The sequence below is a fragment of the Chenopodium album genome, chromosome 9 (genome assembly GCF_948465745.1).
Source record: "Chenopodium album chromosome 9, dcCheAlbu1.1, whole genome shotgun sequence".
NCBI classification, from domain to species: domain Eukaryota; kingdom Viridiplantae; phylum Streptophyta; class Magnoliopsida; order Caryophyllales; family Amaranthaceae; genus Chenopodium; species Chenopodium album.
Window position 1 is genome coordinate 65,694,865 of NC_137842.1, and position 23,118 is coordinate 65,717,982.

Here is a 23,118-nt window from a genome sequence, read left to right on the forward strand (position 1 = left end):
TAAACACCAAAAAAAAAAAAAAAAAAAAAAAAAAAAAAAAAAAAAAAAAAGAGAGAGAGAGAATGGTAATTGGCTTACATGGTTAAATAATCATCATTCTTAAAAGAGGTTCGGTGTTCAAATCTCCAAAATACTGCAAATAGTACAATGTACAATAGCACATGGAAGCTTAGGGATAAATTGCATATTTAATTTACAATGCAAGGGTGATCTTATCAAAAGTTAAGTCGTATTTAACAAAGTTCCTCTTTTCTTTTTAATCGTAACATTTGAATTTTACTTTATTCACACACATCTATCATCTCTTTGATCGTCTCTTATGATTTTATGTTGTACTTATTGCATACCGAATTGTAAGTTTGCTACATAAGAGAAAAAGGTGAATTGGTTCCCTTTATAATGTAGGTAGAGATTTTTTTTCACTATCATCAATTGATTTTAATGTAAGATCTTCGTGGACCATTATATCCCGTAAATTAAAAAAAAAAAAAAATCCATGATTATCAAATATTCAAATGAGATTAAAAATTTTGTATTAGATTAATTATTTATTTAAAATATTATCATTAGAATTTTTATTTTCTCTTTTGCAAAGCCAATTTGGATTTTGATTTCTTTTAATGATAATAGTACCTGGAATAAAAAAAAATGACTTCACACAAATCAATGGGAAATTCCAGCCGGAAACTGAGAAAGAAAATCCAAGCTTCCGGCGAGCTTGTTGCCACTGCTCGAAAGAATCACTGTTGATAAGACGGCAGAGTAGAGAGAGTTTCTGGATAGTTCTCCTCCATTTATTTAGGAATTACTCTGTAATTTATTGGTGTTTCAAGGTATTGATTTTTGCATATTGCTCTGTGATTTTTTGCTCAATAATTTGGAAAGTTCATCGTTTATTTGTGACTGGATGATCTATTGTTCTTGTATTTATGTTTAATTCACAATTAAATTCTGGAAAATGGTAATGAACCAAAATTTTGGTATTTGTGCAACCAAATCTAGGTTATTCAATAATGTTTCAAACGAAATTTGTTAAATTGAAAGTTAATCTAATAGGTATTTTGGCCAAAATCTGCTCGCTAGATTCGACCAGGTTCTATAGGTCAACAGCTAGATTAATAAGGATATGAATGATAGCGTAGGTTCAAAGAATGGGGGAGAATAACCTACAAAAGATGAACAAAGGGGAAAGGGAAGAAGAGACACAAGATGATGACGCAGAAAACCCCAAGAATAAGGGTAAAAACTGCGGGTGGCATTGAGTCCACCAATCTACTAGTTTAATAATGAATTACAGGTACAATACGGGTTGTTTTGTGACTAAGAATGAATCTGTAATTTAGTACTATTGCTAATGCCTATGAAATATGATGCCTAGGGCTCGTATCTTCTGTTTTTACAATGGTCTTCCCTCCTATTTATAATAGGGGAGTCTTTTGAAGTCTTGTAACAGGTTCTTTGATGATTCCTTGAAAGTAGGAGTTAGCTGCCAGGTTCAGCTCCGAGATTCATGCCATGTTCTTTTTGTGCTTATCCATTGCCTTTTGACTTGTTCTTTGCTGTTGGTTAGTTGGAGAATAGTGGGAGTGTCCTCCATGAAAATAGGAGAAGTAGTTTGACTCCTTGATTTGGTCTTCAACGAATGTGAACTGATTTGTGGTGCAGATACATTTAACATTTCCAATTGACTAATTCCTGGTGGGAAATATCTCCTCCTTGATTGTAGGTAAGCTTATAACAACTTTGACTTCGTTCAAACTTGGATTCTGTTAGAATATTCCTTGGAAATATCTTTGTTTGATTTCGTTTAATACATGGAACCAGGTAGCTGATCACGTAGCAATCTGTAAAATGTAACCTAGCAACCTGTGACCTGCAACCTAGTAACCTGCAGATCGAAATCTGAACCAATAGTAAAAATTTAGGCACAACAATAGGTAAGACGAATTCAAAATTTTCCAAACTAAATCAATTTATCATTGAACAAGAAATATGATTTCGGAATCTATCTGCTAGCCATTAGAATTTAGAAATAGGTATCCAGTAATCCCAATGTATTTCTATTATCTTCTCAAACACATAATACAACTAAGCATTTAGAAATTTTAGTTGTCATACAATCTAAGCAAGCAAAAGAAAATTTATCAAAATAATTTAAATTGTATTCTGAACTAGATTTTGGCTCTGATGTTCTGATCCTGACTCAAAACTCATAAGCATTAAGCACTAATTATTATAAGAAGTCCCTGAAGCATATGAGCTCATCTTCTTCTTAACACACTAATCATGCTCATGGGTGCGCAGATGAAATTGTGTACACACTAATCGATCACCATCGTGTCCCTGCACGAAAAAGAAAAGAATGTAAAATCAATTTGAATAAGTACAGAAGTTGATTGTTACAAAAATAATCATTATTCATTGGTGAGGGGAATGAATTGGTTAATACATTACCTCCTTGAATTCTCCTTCGTTGTTGTAAACAAGTTCCAAGGAGCTTGTTTTTTTTATTGATGATAGCTTTGAAGAAACAATACTTATGTCTAACCTTTCTGCTGGGACCTCATCAGTTGAGCAGGAAAGTGCTATTTCGAGCAAAGAAGTCAGGGCCTCCAACAACAAGTTGCTATCCGTAGAGTCTATGTCTTCAAGAAGGACATGATCTAGGATCTCGACAACATCTCCGGCCAAAGCTTCTCTGACGAAGCCATGTAAGGTTAGCCCCCCTTTAAACATGTCATCAGTAGGCCTCTTTCCTGTAATCATTTCCAGTAATAGAATCCCAAAGCTATAGACATCGCCGCTAGTCGTCACTTTATTTCCCACACCATACTCTGCATATATAATGCCTCCAAAGTTATTAGGAAAATAACATGAAACTTATGCGCTAAACATGTGATACAAATAATTAAAATATAATAAATACATAATTTATATAGTTTTGAATATAGCTAGAGATAGGAGCATTAGTTGGTTACCCGGAGGAGCATAACCGATGGTACCTCTAACTCCAATAGAGCTAGATTGATTGGTATGAGAGTCATCATTGATGCCTTTCGAGAGGGACTTGGCTAGACCAAAGTCACCGACATGAGCTACCATTTCATCATCAAGGATAACATTGCATGGCTTGAGGTCACAGTGAACTATGGAGCCACCACAATGGTTATGAAGATAATCCAAAGAAAATGCAACATCAACAACAATGTCAAGTCTTTGGCAAAGACTCAAGTGCCTTGAGATATTATTTTCTCCCTCAACCCCATTTATTGAATTTGGAGGATGTAACTGAAGGAGTTATGTCTTCGTCATGTGCAATTACTAGATATATAAATGGATCAAATTATGGAGATAATTAAGTTCGTACTTTTGGGTCGTCGTTTTGCCATAGCTAGAGGTACTAACGATCTTTGGAGTAGTAAAATAGGCCAAAGCCCAATTGGACGGATCCTAAAAGGTCACACAAAGGGGCTAGATCGAGCATTAGAGGACGAGACCCATCATGGGCCTCATCACTCTAGGTGGCCGGCCATATGGGGATTAGAAGAGAGTTTTGGGCTTCGTGCCCTAGTCTAATTATAATGAGATTATAAATAGACTAGGTGCCTAGGTTTGCAGGTACAGGATGCAATTAACTGATCAGTGTGATCAAACCCTAATTAGCAAACAAGAAACCCAACCCCTCTCATAGTCCTCTTTCACACGATTTTCTCCTCCTCCTCATTGGCGCCGGTAGTGTGTCGTGGTGGTGGTGGTTTGTGCGGTGGTCAGTTGTCCATAAAGGTGGTGATCGCAGTTTTCCTCAAGCACTCGACCAATCTAGTATTGGTGGACGGCTCGTTCGAATCTCGTGGACTAAGTAGAGGAGCAACGCTTGGGGCTCTATTCTCTCCCTGATTTGCCTGTCGAATAGCTTTGTGAAATTCACGCGTCAAAGGTATGATTATGTGTCTTGTGTGTTATGCATGTGATTCTTGGGATTGGTACTAGATTGAATATGATTCATATTATTTCCGCTGCGTAGTACCTATAAACTCCTACAGTGGTATCAGTTAGCCTCTTGTATGAACGCGCTGGATCATAATAATAGGATTATTTGATGTCCACGTTAATTTTGGAATCGATTAAATGTGATTTAATTATGCTCAAAATAGCCATCAAGATGACCATTTTAAGCCCTAATATGTTCGAAAATTTCGAACACTCTAACCCTATTTTTCGAATTTTTCGAAAATCCTAGCCCTAAAATATGATTTTTGTGCTTGATTTTGATTTAATTTGATTTATTTTATGATTCATAATTTTAATCGGATTGATTTATGCATAAAAGTGTTTTATGTATGATGATCAATTTAATTTTAAAAGTTAGAATTAAATTGGGATTAATTTTATAAAGAACCCTAATTTTAAAGTTGAATGTGATTTAATTTTAATCTTATGGACTGATTTAATTTAATTACGATAAATGTTATTTTAATTAAATTAAAACACAAAAAAAAAATAGAGGCGGCAACCACGGCTGGGTGGCGCAGCCACGGTGGATGCCGCCATTGCTGGTCCAAGAGGGAGGGAAGGGGAGGGCGGAGGTCGGGGGTGGCTGTGGGCAACGGCGTGCAAGTGTTGCACGGCTGCTGCCACGATTGCTGGCGCTGCTGCCCTTGCGGCAGTGGCTGTCATCAAGGCAGCCAGCCACTGTGGCTAGCTTCGGCTAGCCAACCAGGGTGGGCGGCGATGGTGGCTGGCGGAATTTCAAAAAAAAAAAAATCTTATTTTAAAATTATTTCAAGATAATTGTGAATTATTTTGAGATAAAATCAGTTTTATTTTGGATAAGTTAAAATATTTTGAAAATATGATCTTTTATTTTAAAAGATAAAATTGGTTTTATTTGGATAAAATCTTTTATTTTAGGATAAAATCAAATATTCAAGAGTTGTTATATTTGATATTATCCATATTTAAAGTTGTTAAATTGGTAATTATCCTAATTAAAGTGGTCAATTTTTGATAATATTAATTAGGATATTCTGAGCATATTCCAAAAGGATAATAATTGATTTAAATAATGTGATTATCCCATAATTAGATTAGGACATAATTGATTTTAAAATTATTTGATTGGCTAGTAATTAGGATAGAATCTCCTAAATTTGTTAGGATAATCATGGAAGATTAAATATGATTTATCTTTCTAGATTACAATATGATTTGATTCTATCTCATGACTAAATTAAATATATGATATTTTATAACGGTCATGAATAATATGTGATATTATCTAATTATGATTAAAATATGAGATATTTTTGGAAATGCGTTGACTTTATTATGAACATTCGATGTTGTAGTTTAGACAAGCATGTTGAGTGATTTATTATATGGCGCTTTTATAATATATGATATTATGTTGCTATATATAGACTAGTATGGCCCATAGATTCTTAAATACGATCTGCGCATCGTGAAGTATTTTTGTAATCTAAATACGGTCTGCGTACCGTTAAGTATTTTTGTAACTTTTATTTAAAGTAAATAGAATAGTTATTTAAATAGTGTTAGTCCAAAGAAGCCCATGAAGTGAAGGCCCAAAGGAGCAAGGTGGATGGAGATCCATGATGATTCAAGTGGGAGCTTTTTCATTTCTAGTTTTCTTTGGACTAAGGGGCCATACTATGTCATGCTTTATATTATTGCATTAGTAGATTATGCATGTTAGATTTTATTTATGTTGATTGATGATGCGCTAGAGTTCACTAAATAATCACAACATAATAAATCTAGGTCTCAGTAATATTGAGATTTCTTTTCCAATTAAAAACCCATGAAACCTTTGATATTTTATGATGGGTCATGCCTCAGCTGGGTGTCATATTATATCTTAGGGGAGTGGGGCTAAATCACGTTTTACACTTTTAATTGGTTATACTCAACAAGGTTACCTAAAGAGTTTAGAACCTTGAAGCTAAGGGTAATAATTAAGCATGTGATGATTAATTATTCAACCAAGAGTTACAAGAGTTGTAATCAGTAAAGAGTTTACTCACGTTGAAAATGTAATGGTTGATGGTAGGGCCTCAGTCCGGTCAATTATTGCACAAATAAAGGATCTTGGAATCACTTAAATTCAATTGGGATCAATTAATTATTGAATAAAGTGTTTTAAAGTTACCAAATGAATGCGTTTATGGTACTTTAATTTTAAATTAAACATAATTGTTAAACTTTGCCTTATTTTGACATAGATGGGTAGCCGTAACAATGATGACAATTCTTTACCTCCAACGATGATAACAAGGCTTAACTTTATGAACTTCAATGATTGGGAAAGCGAACTTAGAAGTGTTCTAAGGAACGAAAATCTTGAATTTCGTTTAGACTTACCAATCGAGGGCAGATTTAGTCCAAGCATGACTCTTGAGAAGCATTTCAGATTGTAAGAGAATTGCGCATATGATGTTGTCTTCTATTCCAGAATATTGGGCTAAAAGATTCATGAACTATGAACCTTATCTCTTATTCAAGTGCTTACGTACGTGATGTTTGCTATGGAATTCTGAATTCCCATGTTGATGGAGAAATGGATGAAAACGTCAAGGAAATCATTAATATTGTTCCCAAGAATGACGACTCCTGGACTGGAAGTATTAGGTTTGAAACCTACAAGCTCAATGGCGAGATTATTTCAAGGAAACTCTTGCCAGGCCAGTCGGTACAGATTCATGTGGATATGATGGTTGAACTATTTGACCGCATGAGTATGTTAGGGAGACCATATGAAGATCATCAAGTTCATGATATAATTCTGCATTCTCTACATGATGGATTTGACCTCGAGAAACTTTGTCAAGATGATGAAGATTCTGGAGTCAAACTAGTTGATTTACTCAAGAATCATGCAGAGGATTATCTGAAAGGAGAATAAGCCAGTGCTTGAACAAGGATGTCCTCACTAAGGTGAAGTGACAGGTAAGAGTCACCTAACACTCTTGTTAATAAACATTTTAACTTTCACTTAGGTATGTGATACCAAGTTGCAGTGCTTAACATAGTGATGTTGCGCAGGAACTGCAAACAAGTGAAGCTAGCAAGGAAATGGAGCTTGAAGGTGCACTAGAAGTATTTGAGTGGCCAGAGATAGCTTCATAGTTTTAAATTTTGATTAGTTTATCATGATTTTAAAACAATTTCCAGTTTTGATGAGACAATATTTCGGTTTTCTTGTTTTGAATACTGAATTTGGTTTACTTGGCTTGGACAAGTGTTGATCCATGACCAAGGAAATAAATTGTTTTCATTTTGCTAGATATGAGTTAATTTTGTTTTATGACATTGATATAAGTAGATCACAAAAGTAAATTTAGATGATTTAAAGTACACTTACTTATAACAAGTAAGGCTAGGTCACATAAACCATTTGCACATCCAAAGTTATGGATGGACTCTTATTCTTATATGATTATGAATCACTTGAGAATTAGAAGTCATGCTTGATAAGTTAAAATGACCAAGTTGCCTTTTAGTAGAAAGGGTAAAAGAAGCTAAAATGACCTTTTGGAACTCATACATATGATGTATGTGAACCAATAAGTTCAAAATTAGCAAAGAGATTTCACTACTTCATTACTTTTACTAACGATTTAAGTAAATATATCGATAATTACTTAATGTAGTGAAGCTTGAAACATTGAAATGTTCAAAATTCCAAAATGAAATGTAAAATCAGTTTGAGATAAACAATTTAACACCACAATATGATTGTTGTGATAAATATTTAACTCAAAAGGAATGATCATCTAAAGGAAATTGTCGAATTAATTCACAATCCAGGAACATTACAATTAAAGTGTATGTTTATGAAGAAGGAATCAAACTTTGCTTGCCATTGTATGATCCAAGATTTAATGATTTACAAATATTGTTTTGAGGATATGCATTAGTACAACAACAATTGCGAATATACTAAACAGGAAACTTAACCAAAGCAGTAGAAGAGATGTCATAAGAGTTATGATTTGGAAATGTTCCAAAAGTTATCTTTTCTAAACAGGATTAAGGGTTATGAAATCAAGGTAAAATGTTTACAAAGATAACATAATGCACCCTACATCATAAATAGTTCTTCATGGGTTTTATCATGAAAACTAAGAAGTATTATTCCTACAATCGCGCAGAAACAAAGTGTTTGTTGCTCGCGATAGTGTCTTTATAGAAAGAATGTCTTCCTACAAAGCCAAGTGGGAGTAAAGTTAGATCTCGATGAGATTCGAGACGAGCAACAAATGAATGTGGATAACACTACATCAGAGACGAAGACATATGAAATTAGCTAATTTTATAAACCATGTGTCGAAGCAAGCTAATTCCACTAGTGAGGCATCTATCGTCCCACTAGAATGAAAGGCTTCAAAGAGTTGAAGAGAATAATTCTATTGTTTCTCATACCTATCGTAGGTTACTTGGGATCAAAACAAACAGTTTGTTGAAATTCTGAGAAAACGTGGATTCTAAAATTTTCTTATTAGAACAGTTAGAATCCATGGCCTACAAGCAATCTTTGGACAAATGCCAACTCAAGAAATGGCTTAAAGCCATGAAATCCAGTATGGACTCCATGTTTGTAAAAATGTGTTAGTCTATAATAGTCTTACAAATAGGGTCAAACCTATTAGTTGGGTAAGCCTATTCGGATTATTTTAGTTATGGATATCAAAATCGCCTTCATGAAATGTTCTTGATGGTGAGAATGTATATGATGCAACCTAAGAGTTGAAAATCCTAAAAAGTTTTGCAAACTTCAGAAATTCATTTATGGATTCAAGTAAGCATCAGGGAGTTGGAACATTCGTTTTGATTAAGCAATCAAATAGCTTGATTTTCTTAATAGAACGAAAAGGGAATCTTGTAGAGACAAGAAGTTTAGTGGGAGCAATTGATCCTTATAGTCTAGTATGTAGTTGACATACAGTTCATATGAAATGATATATCAATGCTTGAACAAGTCAAGCAATGGTTAGAAAGATTGTTTCAATATGATAGACTTAGAAGATGTTGAGTACATATTGGGAATTAAGATCCATGAAGTGAATCTTGAAGAATGATTGGAATGAATCGAGAGACTTATGTTGATAAGGATCTTAACAAGTTCATGAAGCAAGACTCTTAGAAAGGATGTCTTCCCATGTTTCATGGTATTACACTCAGTAAAACTCAGTGCCTTCAAAAGCTAATAGAGTTGAGTTGTATGGATAATGTACTTCATGCTTTTGCAAAAGGGTCCATTACTTGTGCCATGAAATGTACAAAGCAAGATGTTGCATATGACTTGTGCATGTGTAGCAAGTTTCAAGAAAATTCGGAATAAGCATACGGAGAATTACCAAGAACAAATCCTAGAGTACTTGAGAAGCACTAAAAGGAATTCTTATAGCTATTGTGTTAAATGGTAATTTAAGCAAGTTGTCAAAAGGTTTCACGAATGAAAGTTTTCCAAACAGGCAAGATGATTCTAGATGGTGATCTAAATGCATATTTGTGTCTGGATGGAGAAGGACAGTGAGCTTGAAGAGTTCAAAGCAGAGCACTGTTGCATACTCAATGTCAGAATATGTGTATTAAACTATAGTAAGATATTTAGAGAGGAAGTTTGGATTAAAATGTTGAGTGACTAACAGGTCACCTTTGCCCAAGAACAAAGGAGCCAAAGTCACATCACAAATCCAAACAAAAGGATATGAGATATCACCTCAATTATGAGATCATTGACCAGCGGAAGGTCGTGTTCTGCAAAGTTTTATTATGAGTGAGAAATCACTAAACCCCTTCCATGGACTAAGGTATGAGAGTCATATTAAAGTCTTAGGATTGAAGCAAGTTATGTAATTTAAGTTGTATATGTTTTGAGAAAACATATTACATGAGAAATGCATCAATTTGCAGAATTATGTTTAAGATAGAAATTATCATTTCTCTTATTTAATTATGGTTTTGGAAATTAAATAAAATGTCCAAAATAATTATGAATTGATGGGCTCATCAGGTTGATGACCTGGTGAATTGAAACCCCACAGGTGAACAAAATTCATATATTATTTAAAGTTCCTAGTTTGAGATCATTAAAGTGGACATAAATGATTTCAATAAATGAACTAGCATGTAAGATTGATTGGATAGCGCAGTTTCATGGGCTATAGGGGCATAGAGATGCTCGGTCAATCACTTGGATATGCATGAATGATGCATGATCGAACTATTGACCTACTTTGAAGTTGAAGTATAGAGCTTTCGTATATATTAGTGGATTCCTTTGACATGAGTGGAACATTGATTTCATTCAATGGATGTTGTGACTGTGGTACACTCAAACGTCTAGCCGTAACTGGAGATTATAAAGGGTGTTTCCCGGTTATTTCAGAAGTTGAGTGGGAGTCTTGTTACCACAAGAATGGATACATTCTACCTATTAAATTAGGAAATGTGTCATGGCCGCTTGAAGAGGGAGAATTCAGAAAATACGTGGCCGCGTTCAAATGCATTACACAGTAATCATTTGGTTTTGTAATTCAAACTTAGATTTCAAGAAACGATTTGTAGATTAATATGATCTCGACATGTGATGCAATTATATTATCAAATCGACACATATATTGACTTAAGGAATTTGAATATTGCACCCTTGTCTCAGACAAGTGGGAGATTGAAGGAGTTATGTCTTCGTCGTGTGCAATTACTAGATATATAAATGGATCAAATTATGGAGATAATTAAGTTCGTACTTTTGGGTCGTCGTTTTGCCATAGCTAGAGGTATTAACGATCTTTAGACTAGTAAAATAGGCAAAGCCCAATTGGACGGATCCTATAAGGTCACACAAAGGGGCTAGATCGAGCATTAGAGGACGAGACCCATCATGGGCCTCACCACTCTAGGTGGCCGGCCATATGGGGATTAGAAGAGAGGTTTGGGCTTCGTGCCCTAGTCTAATTATAATGAGATTATAAATAGACTAGGTGCCTAGGTTTGCAGGTACATGATGCAATTATTTGATCAGTGTGATCAAACCCTAATTAGCAAACACGAAACCCAACCCCTCTCATAGTCCTCTCTCACATGGTTCTCTCCTCCTCCTCATTGGCGCCGGTAGTGTGTCGTGGTGGTGGTGGTTCGTGCGGTGGTCGATTGACCATAAAGGTGGTGATCGCGGTTTTCCTCAATCACTCGACCAATCTAGTATTGGTGGACGGCTCGTTCAAATCTCGTGGACTAAGTAGAGGAGCAACGCTTGGGGCTCTATTCTCTCCCTGATTTGTCTGTCGAATAACTTCGTGGAATTCACACGTCAAAGGTATGATTATGTGTCTTGTGTGTTATGCATGTGATTCTTGGGATTGGTACTAGATTGAATATGATTCATATTATTTCCGCTGCGTAGTACCTATAAACTCCTACAGTAACCAGTCGTCCAAACTTCCATTTGCCATGTACTCATAAACTAAAGCTTTGAAATCTCTGCCTTGATAATCCACACTTGAGCAAGATGTTACAACATTGAGAAGATTCTGGTGTCTGATGTTACGAAGAACTCCACATTCAGCTATGAAAGTCTTGAAAGCACCGTGATTTTGAAGCTTAAACACCTTGATGGCTACTGCTATGTTGATTGAAGCTCTTCAAGCACTCCCTTGTATACAACACCAAAGGTACCACTGGCAATCAAATTGTCCGAGGAAAACCCATTTGTGGCTTTAAGAAGCGTTTGGTATGACAAATTTTGAAAATTTTCAGAATCACCAGAAGCCGTAGGTTTTTTAGTCCTCCTTTTTTGCCAAAAAATGTATATTAACACATGAAAAGCAAGTATCAATATAACTCCTAAAAACCCCAAAAGAATTGCTACTGTCAACATTTTTTCTGGTGCTTCAATCTTCTTTTCTTGTTGTTGATGCTATAGCTGCACAAAGGCAACTTTAACTCTGGTATGCCTCCGCAAAGCTTACTATTTCCCTTTACATAAACATTGCTTGCATTATTGAAGACTCCATCAATAGGTACTTCACCTTCAAGGTTATTGTTTGACAAATCAAGGATTTGTAGCTTGAGTCTCTGTAAAAATTGAGGGATTCTGCCAGATTAACTGTTATTTGACAAATCAAATGCAACTAGACCCTTTAAATCCATTGAATCAGGAATCGTGCCTTGAAAATAGTTTCCTCCCAAGTTTAGGTACTCTAACGACATGCAACTACCAAGAGAGCTAGGTATTTGGCCTAATAGCATGTTACGAGAAACATCAAGCCAGTCAAGATTTGTCAAATGCCCAACTTCTTCCGGGAGAGACCCAGTTAGTTGGTTCCCTGATAGATTGAGTTCTATAGACAAAGAAGAGAGACTAAAGAGTTGAAGAGGTATCCATCCGCTAAGACTGTTATTAGAAAAAGATAATTTTATTAAAGAACCGCAATTTCCAAGAGTTGATGGTATTTGGCCTTTGAGATTATTATTAAACAAGCCAAAAAGAGACAACTTGGTTAAATTTCCGATCGAGAGTGGAATGACTCCGGATAATTGGTTACCATATAGGTATAAATCAGTGAGCTTTTGGAGCTTCCCTATCCCAGGGGGAATGATCCCAGAAAGTCTTTTATTAACAGCTTCAAATAATTGCAAATCTGATAAGTTCTATATGCAATATGGAATTTCTCCAGTCAAGTAATTGTCGCCCATAGATACGTAATTTAGTGATGAAAAATTGCAAATTATCTTAGTGAAAACTCCTTTGAAATTATTCACTCATCTCAAACAATTGCAAACCGGTGGCATTGGCCAAGGAATTTATAAACATCAAATCTCTCGCATGGTCTGACCCTAAGGAGTTTTGGAAAATGACAAAGCGAGTAAGCTTTACTAACTTGTTTAGAGGAGGAACTTGTCCATGAAGATTGTTGATACTCAACTGGAGAGAATTTAGGTAAGAAGAATTGGATATTGAAGTAGGAATGTGTCCAGTGAACCGATTTGCGGATATGGAAAACCACTGCAAATGCGGCAGACTGTTTCCTAAATTTGAAGGAAGTTCTCCTTCCCAGTCATTTGAAACTAGACCTAGTCCTATTAATGAAGAGAGATTAAAAATTGAAGGCGGTACTTCCCTAGACAATTTATTGTGTCCTAATTGCAGATAGTTGTAGACACCCATTTGTGTCTCCCCAAAACCAAACCCGGTGATGAGTACCTTTCACGTCGAATCATAATCGAATGAAGTGAAAGTGTGGAAAGTTTAGTGTTGCGGATAGTTTTAATTTCTTTTCTCTTCTCTCTGTTTTTGAAAACTTATTTTAAGAAAAGAGTCAAACCAGTTTGGTTGGTCCATGATATTGGTCCAATAGTAGTGTTTTTGGATGGGGCTTGCAAAGACCTTTCCAACGATATATTATAAGCCCAATTCCGATGAATATTGAGGAAGTTATGACCAATTTACTAAACTGGGCCCGGTTTGAGCTTTATATGCGGCCCAATGATCTAGGGGAGGGCGTAATATGATTTATCATCCCTAATGCAATTAGGAATGGTTTTAGTCTTCTAGATTCTTCTAGAAGGTTCTTTTAATTCCTAATTCAATTAGCATTGATAAATTGACTTTTGTTGACTTTTCAGAGTTTTAATTAAAATCAAATAGCATTTTTGAGGAAAATATACGATTTTATCCTCCAGTACGGCAAACTTATCTAATTTTCGAAAACGCGTTAAAAACAGGATTGGCGCCTGACTCCAGGCATTGGCACCTGGAACCAGGCCTGGCGCCAGCCATTGGCGCCTGGCGCTAGTGTTGGTGTCTGGCGCTAGTTAGCCAGGGTTGGCGCCAGCTCTGTTTTTCGTACGCCAATACTCTGTTTTGTTAATTTTATCTTTTTGGCTGATTTTCTCTATAAATAACGTCGTAAAAACTCCGTTTTCATTCACCAATTCTCATCAACAATCAGTTTTAATTAATATTCACCTACAATCAATTTTCATTCAATCATTCATCCTTCTCTCTCTCTTTTTTTCTAAATTAATCTTTTGCATACAAAATTCCGCATTCATTAGATCTAGAAACACCTAGCCATATTCGAAGTTGTCTTCGCCCTAGACGTGAAAGGTTTAATTTCTGAGGGTTCGGTCCCAAATCTCTCTTTCAATTATTTAATTTAATTGTTTGTTTTATTATTTTCCTTGAAGTTACTAACGTATGTATTTTGTTATTAGAAAGAGATATGAGGCATCAAAGTAAGTGCTTTAATTGATTTATTGATATTATGATGTAGAAATCATGTTTAAATTGTTATTATGATATTCCTAGTATCATGTTAGGGTTAAAGATTTGATTTTTATTGTTTAGTGACATGCTAGGGTTTGTTATTAATCTTGTTAGTATCATGCCTAGGATCTTGCTATTTTTTATTATGCTTTAATATTAACATGAACATGATTATGATTATAATTTTTATAATTTATGGTGATTATGAATATTATTATTATTATCTTGATGATGATTATAATTTTATTATTCATGATATTTATGGATTATTATTATGTTGCTTGATATTTTATTGTTATTGCTTGATCACGCCTTTTATGCATGTTTAAAGGGAATTCGTACTTGTAATCACGCTTAATAAGATAATTAATAATCTTGTTAGGGTTAATTTGATTATAATTTCAAGTGATCGCCAATAATAGATTTGTTTTTGCATTAATATTCAACCAACATAGATAAACAGGTTTAGGGTTAATCCTATTGATTGCATGTTAGTCAGAAAGCGCACATCACTACAAGAATTCAGCTTATTACCGATGGCTTAAATCCATCGGTAATTATAAGGAAAACCAACGGTACTCTGTTTACCGATGGCCGCCATCGGTAAAAAGCCGTTGGTAGTCAATTCGTCGGAAAATCTAAAATTACCGATGCACAAGCCATCGGTATATAAATTACCGATGCTTTTACCATCGGTAACTACTGACGGTACGCATCGCCATTTCTAACAGATACCGATGGATTCGCACCATCGGAACCTATTACCGATGGCTAAACACCATCGGTATTATATTATTACCGATGGTTTTTGACCATCAGAAGAATTTAATATACCGATGGCATATAGCTGTCGGTAGCTTGGTAATTTTTCCGATGGCTTAAAGCCATCGGTAATAATATAATACCGATGGTGTCTAGCAATAAATGATAACAATATTCAATCCAAATAAAATACTTATGGTTTTTGATACATTAAAGCAATAAATGAAGTTAATATGAATGATGTCCAAGGGTCCTTATCTCTCCAACCTAACCCATCTTTGGATGTGTATACTTATATGTGTACCCAGAGAACAAATTTGGGAAACAAAGCAATGATGTATACTTCTATGTGTACCCAGAGAACAAATTTGGGAAACACGTAGCCTGAATTTTACATAGACTCAAAAACAGGTCACCACTTAAGTGAGATTAAGTGTCTTACAACAGTCCCTAACGAGACAATTCAAGCAATAAACCTAATGTGTATGACTTGAATGGGTATCTAGGTAAATCATGATGCAGTTGTGAGACATGTACATGTTACATCCATACACAAAATTATAAACCATAACACGATTATTCACATTTCATTGCATATACTAAGTCATATAAATTAATAAATCATTCTAAAAATATGCACTTATTTCACAACAAAATAAATTTTCATTCATTGTAGAAACATATATTTTTTAATTTCCATATATGGTACTAACAACCAAATAACAAGCTACTAACATATTAATATATAAAATGCTAAATACAAGCTAACAACAATCTACTAACATGGTACTAACAAGCGAATAACAAGCTACTAACAAGCTAATTAAAAATGCAAATAACAAGCTACTAACATATAATTTTTTATAAAAAAAATTAAATGATCTAATAACATAAATTACACAAAATTAAGTTATTATTATAAAAAAATAAAATTGAATTGGAAGTACAAACTAGTGTAAACAGATTAAGGGAGTTGTAATACAAAAAGTTAGGGTTTTGACAGTTGTTATTGAAAATTAAACAAATTACTCACCTATAGGAAGAGATCGTCGGTAAAGTTGATGCTAGGTTGTTGAAACTGTTAAGATTTATGAACCGTCGGTAAATAATCGAGCATAATGTGCATAATTAACAAAAATAATGAAGTTTAAACTACTTACAACTTCACAACGGTTTGCAGCCGACGGAATTTGGAGAGTTAGTTGCGTCGCCGGAGGGTTGCTTCGCCGGAGGGTTGCGTCGCCGGAGGCTGAGCAATCGAACTGCCGTCGCCCTAAACACTTTCTCTCTCTTGGGTTTTAATTTCAGTTTCGAACTGATGAAATGAATTGGGGATTTTTTTTTTTTTAATATACTGTACATATTACCGATGGCATTACCGATGGTAAGAAGCCATCGGTAAAATTATAATATTTTTATATTAAAATCACCGATGGAACTTACCATCGGTAAAACAGGGAGGTTTTTTTTTTCGTATTTTTTTTACAATGGATTGATACCATCGGAAATAATTTACCGATAGTATAGCCATCGGTAAACCAAAAAACCCCCGATGGTTACTTTAACCATCGGAAAATTAATTAAATACCGATGCTTATTTGCGGCCGTCGGTGATTGCCATCGGTAAATAGCGTTTTTCTAGTAGTGCATGAATACGATCAGAATAAAGTAGAGACCTATATATTATTAGGGCAGGTTCAATCTCTTTTAGGTTGGATTTGTACCATCATCCCCGAACCCTTATTTGGTTCTAGATCTTATGGAGTTGACGATCTTTTGGATCGTTAAGGGGTGTAACCTTCACCTTGTGAACGGTTTACAAGTTCCTAAAACTTGTTGGCGACTCTTTTGCTCTATCTTCTTCCCTTTTGGACGCCACCGTACTTTAGTGTATGATCACAGTGGGGTTCAAGCTAGGGGTTAGCGCTTGAAATTTATTCCCTACAATAGTTGAGACTTGAGATTCAATTCTTAAGTTTGCCTAGACTAGCTGGGACACTTCCGACCAAATTCTTATAAACAGTGTAGAGCTTAACAAGAGATGATAAATTCCCCAATGATGAAGGAAGCAAGCATCGGTGGGATGTCTCCTACCAACATGTTGTTATTAAGGACCAAATAAACAAGGCTATAGCAACTTGATATATTTGATGGAATTTCCCCTCCAATGGAATTATTACTTAGTTCTATCAATTGCAACCTATGCAAACGACTAATTTCTGGCGGGATTGTACCACCGAAACTGTTATTTTGAAGGTGCAGCTCCCTAAGGAAGCTTAAGTTTCTAGTGATGTTAACTTGGAGAGTTGGAGGAATGTAGGTCTAGTGATGTTACTCTCTGGCGGTGCTTATGACCACAAGTAACACCATACCATTCACAAAAGTGAAAGGTCTCATTCCATGAACTCATGACGCCAAAAGGGTCACCACGAATTTGGGCTTTGATTTCAAGCAATGCTAGCTTGTCTATTTCGTTACTCCCAGTGGCTATCGACAAGGGGAGACAACAAAATAGAAAAGTAACAGAAATGATAGTGTAAAATAAGAAGCATGAAGGTGAAAAGCTTAACATTTTGTAGACAAAGCTATATTTCAACTGTTATGTATATGAAGAGTGAGGGATAATTTTCGATGTTCTTATTTCTAAGCTATATTTATATTAATACTGTAGATTTGCATGCATTTATTGTTTAAGAAATAAAAAATACTTGGAATTAAAATACATAGACCTTGACTCTGAATTTTCAATGTTCTGATTATTAAATAAACACAAACTTTTAAAAAAATCGGGTGTACAATAATTATTGTACATCCATTATAAAGTTAACCTTAAGTGATTAAAAGTTACCCCTGAAATGAATAAAAGTTACCCCAATATGAATTAAAGTAACCCAATTCAAATAAAAATTATCTACGCTTTATTAGTAAAGAATCAAATTTTAAATGACTAAAAATCAATTATTAGTGTTTGAATGTAATTAAATTACCTTTATAAAACTTTTCTTGTTGTTGATTTATATAAAAATTGTATTATGTTTAAAGTTACCCAAAAAAAGACAAAAAGTTACCCTAAAATTAGCTAAAAGTTACCCTTATACTGCTCGATGTACACTAATATTAGTGTAAACCGGATGTATACAAAAGTTTTTGTTAAATAAAAGTATGTGGTGTTTATAAATTGTATTAACAGATAATAGAACATCCTTGGTAGGGATACACATCAGTCATCAGATATTGATTGCTGCCATTGAGAAGGTATAATACAAACAATCAATTTATCTGTTTACAACTTGCACTGATTTCGTTAACTCAAACCTATCACGGACGTTTATGACAACATATATAATGTTCATTTACGCTTCCAAACGATGGAACTAAAACCGGCGGCTTCAACTACGATTTTTTTTTTTTTTTTTTTTTTTTTTTTTTTTTTGTTAAGATCAACTACTTAGAATTTTTTTTTTCTCTTTTAATTGTGCAATATGACTAATGGAGTGCTTAGATATAGTAATAAGAGGAGTTTACTCACAAATCTAAGAGAATGAACTCTCGTTGAATTCATATGGGATTAGAAATAACAAATGATCATACGAATGCATGAGGGAACGGACGTTTATGACAACATAGATAATAGTCATATACGCTTCCAAACGACACTATATGACCCTGAGATGTATCACCTAGGATCACAAGACTTTTCTACACTGGGCCCCGAATCCTCCAAAATTCCTCAAAAAGCGTGGATGCCTTCAATTTCGGAATTTTTTGACTTTTTTTTCGCCGTAAATAAAAATCGCTGAGATGTTTACCATGGTCCCTAATACCCTCGGGGAGTCCAATTGGGTGGGTGGAACCATCCAATTTGCATTAAAACAGTCAATTTACTTGTTTACAACTTGCATCGATTTCGTTAACTCAAACTTACCACGGACGTTTATGACAACATATAATGTTCATATATGCTTCCAAACGACATTATATAACCCCGAGATGTATTCCCTAGGATCACAAGACTTTTCGACACCAGGCCCTAAATCCTCCAAAATTCCTCAAAAAGCATGAATAATAGCCTTTAATTTTGGATTTTTTTTGACATTTTTTCGCTCGGAAATAAAAATTGTCGAAATGTTTACCATGGTCCCTAATACCCTCCAGGAGTCCAATTGGGTAGGTGGAGCCATCCAATTTTCCTTTAAACGGTCAATTGTCTGTTTATAACTTGCACCGATTTCGTTAACTCAAACCTTCCGGACATTTATGAAAACATATATAAATGGTCATATACGCTTCCAAACGGCATTATATGACTTCGAGATATATCCCCTAGGATCACAAGACTTTTCGACACCGGGCCCTGAATCCTCCAAAATTCCTCAAAAAACGTGGATAATAGCCTTTAATTTTGAAACCTTTTTAACTTTTTTTTGCCCGAAAATAAAATTTTAGAGATGTTTATCATGGTCCCTAATATCCTCAGGGAGTCCAATTGGGTGGGTGGAACCATCCAATTTGCATTTAAACAGTCAATTTACCTGTTTACAAATTGCACTGATTTTGTTAACTCAAACCTACCACGAACGTTTATGACAACATATAATGGTCATATACGCTTCCAAATGGCATTATATGACCCCGAGATGTATCCCCTAGGTACACAAAACTTTTCGACACCGGGCCCCAAATCCTCCAAAATTCCTCAAAAATTGTGGATAGTAGCCTTCAATTTTGTTTTACTTTTTCGCCCATAAATAAAAATTGACGAGATGTTTACCATGGTCTTAAAACCATCCGGAAGTTTAATTAGGTAGGTGGAACCATCGGATTTGCCTTTAAACGGTTAATATGACTTGACTAAGAAGTAGTGTATGACGAGGATGATATAGAGTACACTATGTAATTCTCGAACCATCTTAGATTTTTAAACCAATACGTACATATGTTAAAAAATAAAAAACAAAAAAAATTTATGATCGATCGATATTTTTGTAAAAGTAATTGGCTTAGGAATTACAAGTGTTGTGTACTCCATATATTCATATAATACACTATATTTTCTATAAAAAAATATATATATATACCTGATACTTCATAGTAAGGATAACTGCCATTATAAAGGTATAATATCCTCCTAAAATTTATTTATTCACTTAAAATATATTTGGACTAACACTGGGGATACTTAAAGACAACTTAAGACTATTCTGTTCCATATAGATTTACAATTTTCATATTCTTGTCCTCTCTAACTCTCCAATGTTAACAATCTAAAACATTATTCTTTTGATTTTTTTTATTCTCAATTCGTATATATTAATGTTAAACCTTTTTAAGTTTACAATAGAGTCGTACAAAGAGGTCCAATTAATTCGAGTTCGGGAGTGTAAATAAGTAGAGAAAACTCACCAAGCACCTTTAATTAATTAATTCGTGAAATAGTTAGTGATGATGATCAAGAGTTACGAGTGCGACCTGCATTGATTTGGAAAATGTATACGGATCACAATTTTCTTAGCATATTTTTCTAAAGACTTTGAACTCCTTTATTCTAAGAAAGGCATAGTAGTCATATTACTAGAGAAATTGTAAGTTGAAAGCTAGTAAATTCCACAAGAGAGCAAAGACATAAATGTCAATGTCGTCCCTTGCTACATGTATACAATTACTAGTTTTGTTTGATACACTGATTATTTGAATTTTCCACGAGGTCGCGTCGTTGCATGCCGTATAGCATAGGCAACGGCATTTATAAGTTAGTCCTATAATTTGTTTGCGTGCTGCAAAGACTTGAAGCAAATACCACGACATAAGTCGTCGTTTGTTCCTATATTTGTCATCAACGAAGCAGAAAATTAAAATAAGGATCATTACTGGCTTTGAAAAAAATTGACTGCACCTGCACCTTATTATCGGTCCATGTACTTAACTCCTTAGTAATTGAATCATCAAAGTTGAATATGTAAATTGAAGTGTATTGCTTAATTAGCTGCAAACATTATGTATTTAAAATAAATGGCTTTTAAGAAATGAAAACTAAATTTTACAATATGGAGTTAAAACAAAAATCTAATGACAATATATTCCACAAATCATGCATTTTTTACAATAACAATCTTCTGCTGGGGTGAAACAGTAGTTCGCTCATTAACCATTACCACCAGGCACCAGCTTCATGAATTCTTCTACGCTGCTGTAAACGAGTTCCAAGGAGTTTTGTTCTTACTGTTGTTAGCTTTCCAATAACATCACTCATGTCCAACCTCTCTCGTGGTGTCTCGATTGAGCAAGAAAGAGCGATTTCGAGTACTGAAATCAATGCCTCCAATATCATGATGTTATTAGTCTCCACTCCGCTTATGTCTGCTAGAAGAACATGGTCTAGAATCTCAGTTACGCGTTGAGGCAGAGCGCCTTTCACAAAGCTATGTAGACTTAGACCCTCTTTAAACATATCATTTGTAGGCCTTCTTCCTGTAAACAATTCTAGTACAAGAATCCCGAAACTATAGACGTCGCCACTAGTAGACACTTCATTTCCCAATCCATATTCTGCACAAAAAATCATATGTTTTGTAAGTGTTAAAGATGAAATTCTTAAAAATATTTGGTACAAAAATTGAATTGTTACCTGGAGGAGCATAACCAATTGTTCCTCTGACTCCAATAGAGCTAGATTGACTTGTATGAATGGCGTCGTTGGCTTCTGAGAAGAACTTGGCTAGTCCAAAGTCGCCGACATGTGCAACCATATCATCATCGACGAGGACATTACTCGCCTTGAGGTCGCAATGAGCTATGGAAACCCCATGATGATGGTGAAGATAATCCAAAGCAAATGCGACATCAATTGCAATATCGAGTCTTTGATAAAGATTCAAATACTTTGAGGTATCAGTTGTCTCAGGTGGATGCAACCAATCTTCCAAACTGCCATTCAACATGTACTCATAAACCAAAGCCTTGAAATCTCTGCCTTGATGATCAATGCTTGAACAAGCTGTTATGACCTTAACTAGATTACGATGTCGAATACTCTGAAGTACTCCACATTCAGCCAAAAAACTCTTCAAAGCACCGCGATACTCTAGATTAAATTTCTTGATGGCAACGATACTTGATCCTTCCTCATCGAGAGTTCCCTTGTATACAATTCCAGACACACCACTTCCAAGCACATTTTCGGAGGAAAACCCGTTTGTAGCTTTAAGCAACATTTGATAAGAAATATTCGGAAAAATTTCTATATCATTAGTAGAAGTTGTGGTTTCCGTTGCCCTCTTTCTCTTCCAAAAACTATGCCGTAACAACACAGCTACAGAGACGGTAAAAAAAACTCCAAAAATTCCAAAAAGAACCGCAATGATCAATCTTTTCCTATGCTTCACTCTTCTTTTATGGGTGTCGTTGGTGAACCTACACTTGGGTAACTTTAACTCGGGTATGCCTCCGCATAGATGGCTATTCCCACTTATCAAAAGACCGCTTGTATTACTAAAAAATCCGTTAGTGGGTACTTCACCTTCAAGGTTATTGTATGATATGTCTAGGTTTTCCAAATACAGATTGCCTAGAAATTTCGGGATCACACCGGATAAATTGTTGTATGACAAGTCTAACTCAACAAGGCCCTTTAATGTCTGTAATGCTTCAGGAATAGTTCCATGAAAATTATTTTGCCACAAGTATAACCACTCTAACGACATACAACTACCAAGAGAGCTTGGTATGTTACCTGATAACTTGTTTCGAGAAATATCTAAGCCATTAAGGTTGATCATATGCCCAACTTCGTCGGGCAAAGACCCTGTTAGTTGGTTTCCAGAAATATCAAGTGCAACAGACAAGGAGGTGAGACTAAATAACTCTGGGGGTATGTTGCCGCTAAGACTATTATTACAAAGAAATAATTGAATTAGAGATCCACAATTTCCCAAACTCGAGGGTATTTGGCCCTCGAGATCATTGTTATTCAAAGTTAAAATAGCTAACTTGGTTAAGTTTCCAATCGAGGGTGGAATGACTCCGGATAGATGATTATCCTCTAAATGTAGAAACATGAGATCTTG

General features: G+C 35.0%; 1 protein-coding gene across 1 annotated transcript; it reads right to left on the minus strand.

The window, feature by feature from the left end:
* Positions 1–20,989: 20,989 nt before the first annotated feature.
* LOC145560210 (putative LRR receptor-like serine/threonine-protein kinase At3g47570) lies at positions 20,990–22,273 on the minus strand. The gene is made up of 2 exons (XM_081621466.1): positions 21,681–22,273; positions 20,990–21,601 (listed from the first exon to the last, which is right to left on the minus strand). Exons 1-2 carry the CDS (start codon positions 22,264–22,266, stop codon positions 21,204–21,206), a joined length of 984 nt encoding a protein of 327 aa, XP_081477592.1. The 5' UTR covers positions 22,267–22,273; the 3' UTR covers positions 20,990–21,203.
* Positions 22,274–23,118: the final 845 nt, after the last annotated feature.

Excerpts from the sequence above, each read along its gene's own strand:
- LOC145560210 (XM_081621466.1), bottom strand. The coding sequence starts at position 22,266 with ATGTTGCTTAAAGCTACAAACGGGTTTTCCTCCGAAAATGTGCTTGGA. Across the intron at positions 21,602-21,680 it reads AATTGGTTATGCTCCTCCAG|AATATGGATTGGGAAATGAA; the intron begins GTAACAATTCAA and ends TTTTTTGTGCAG.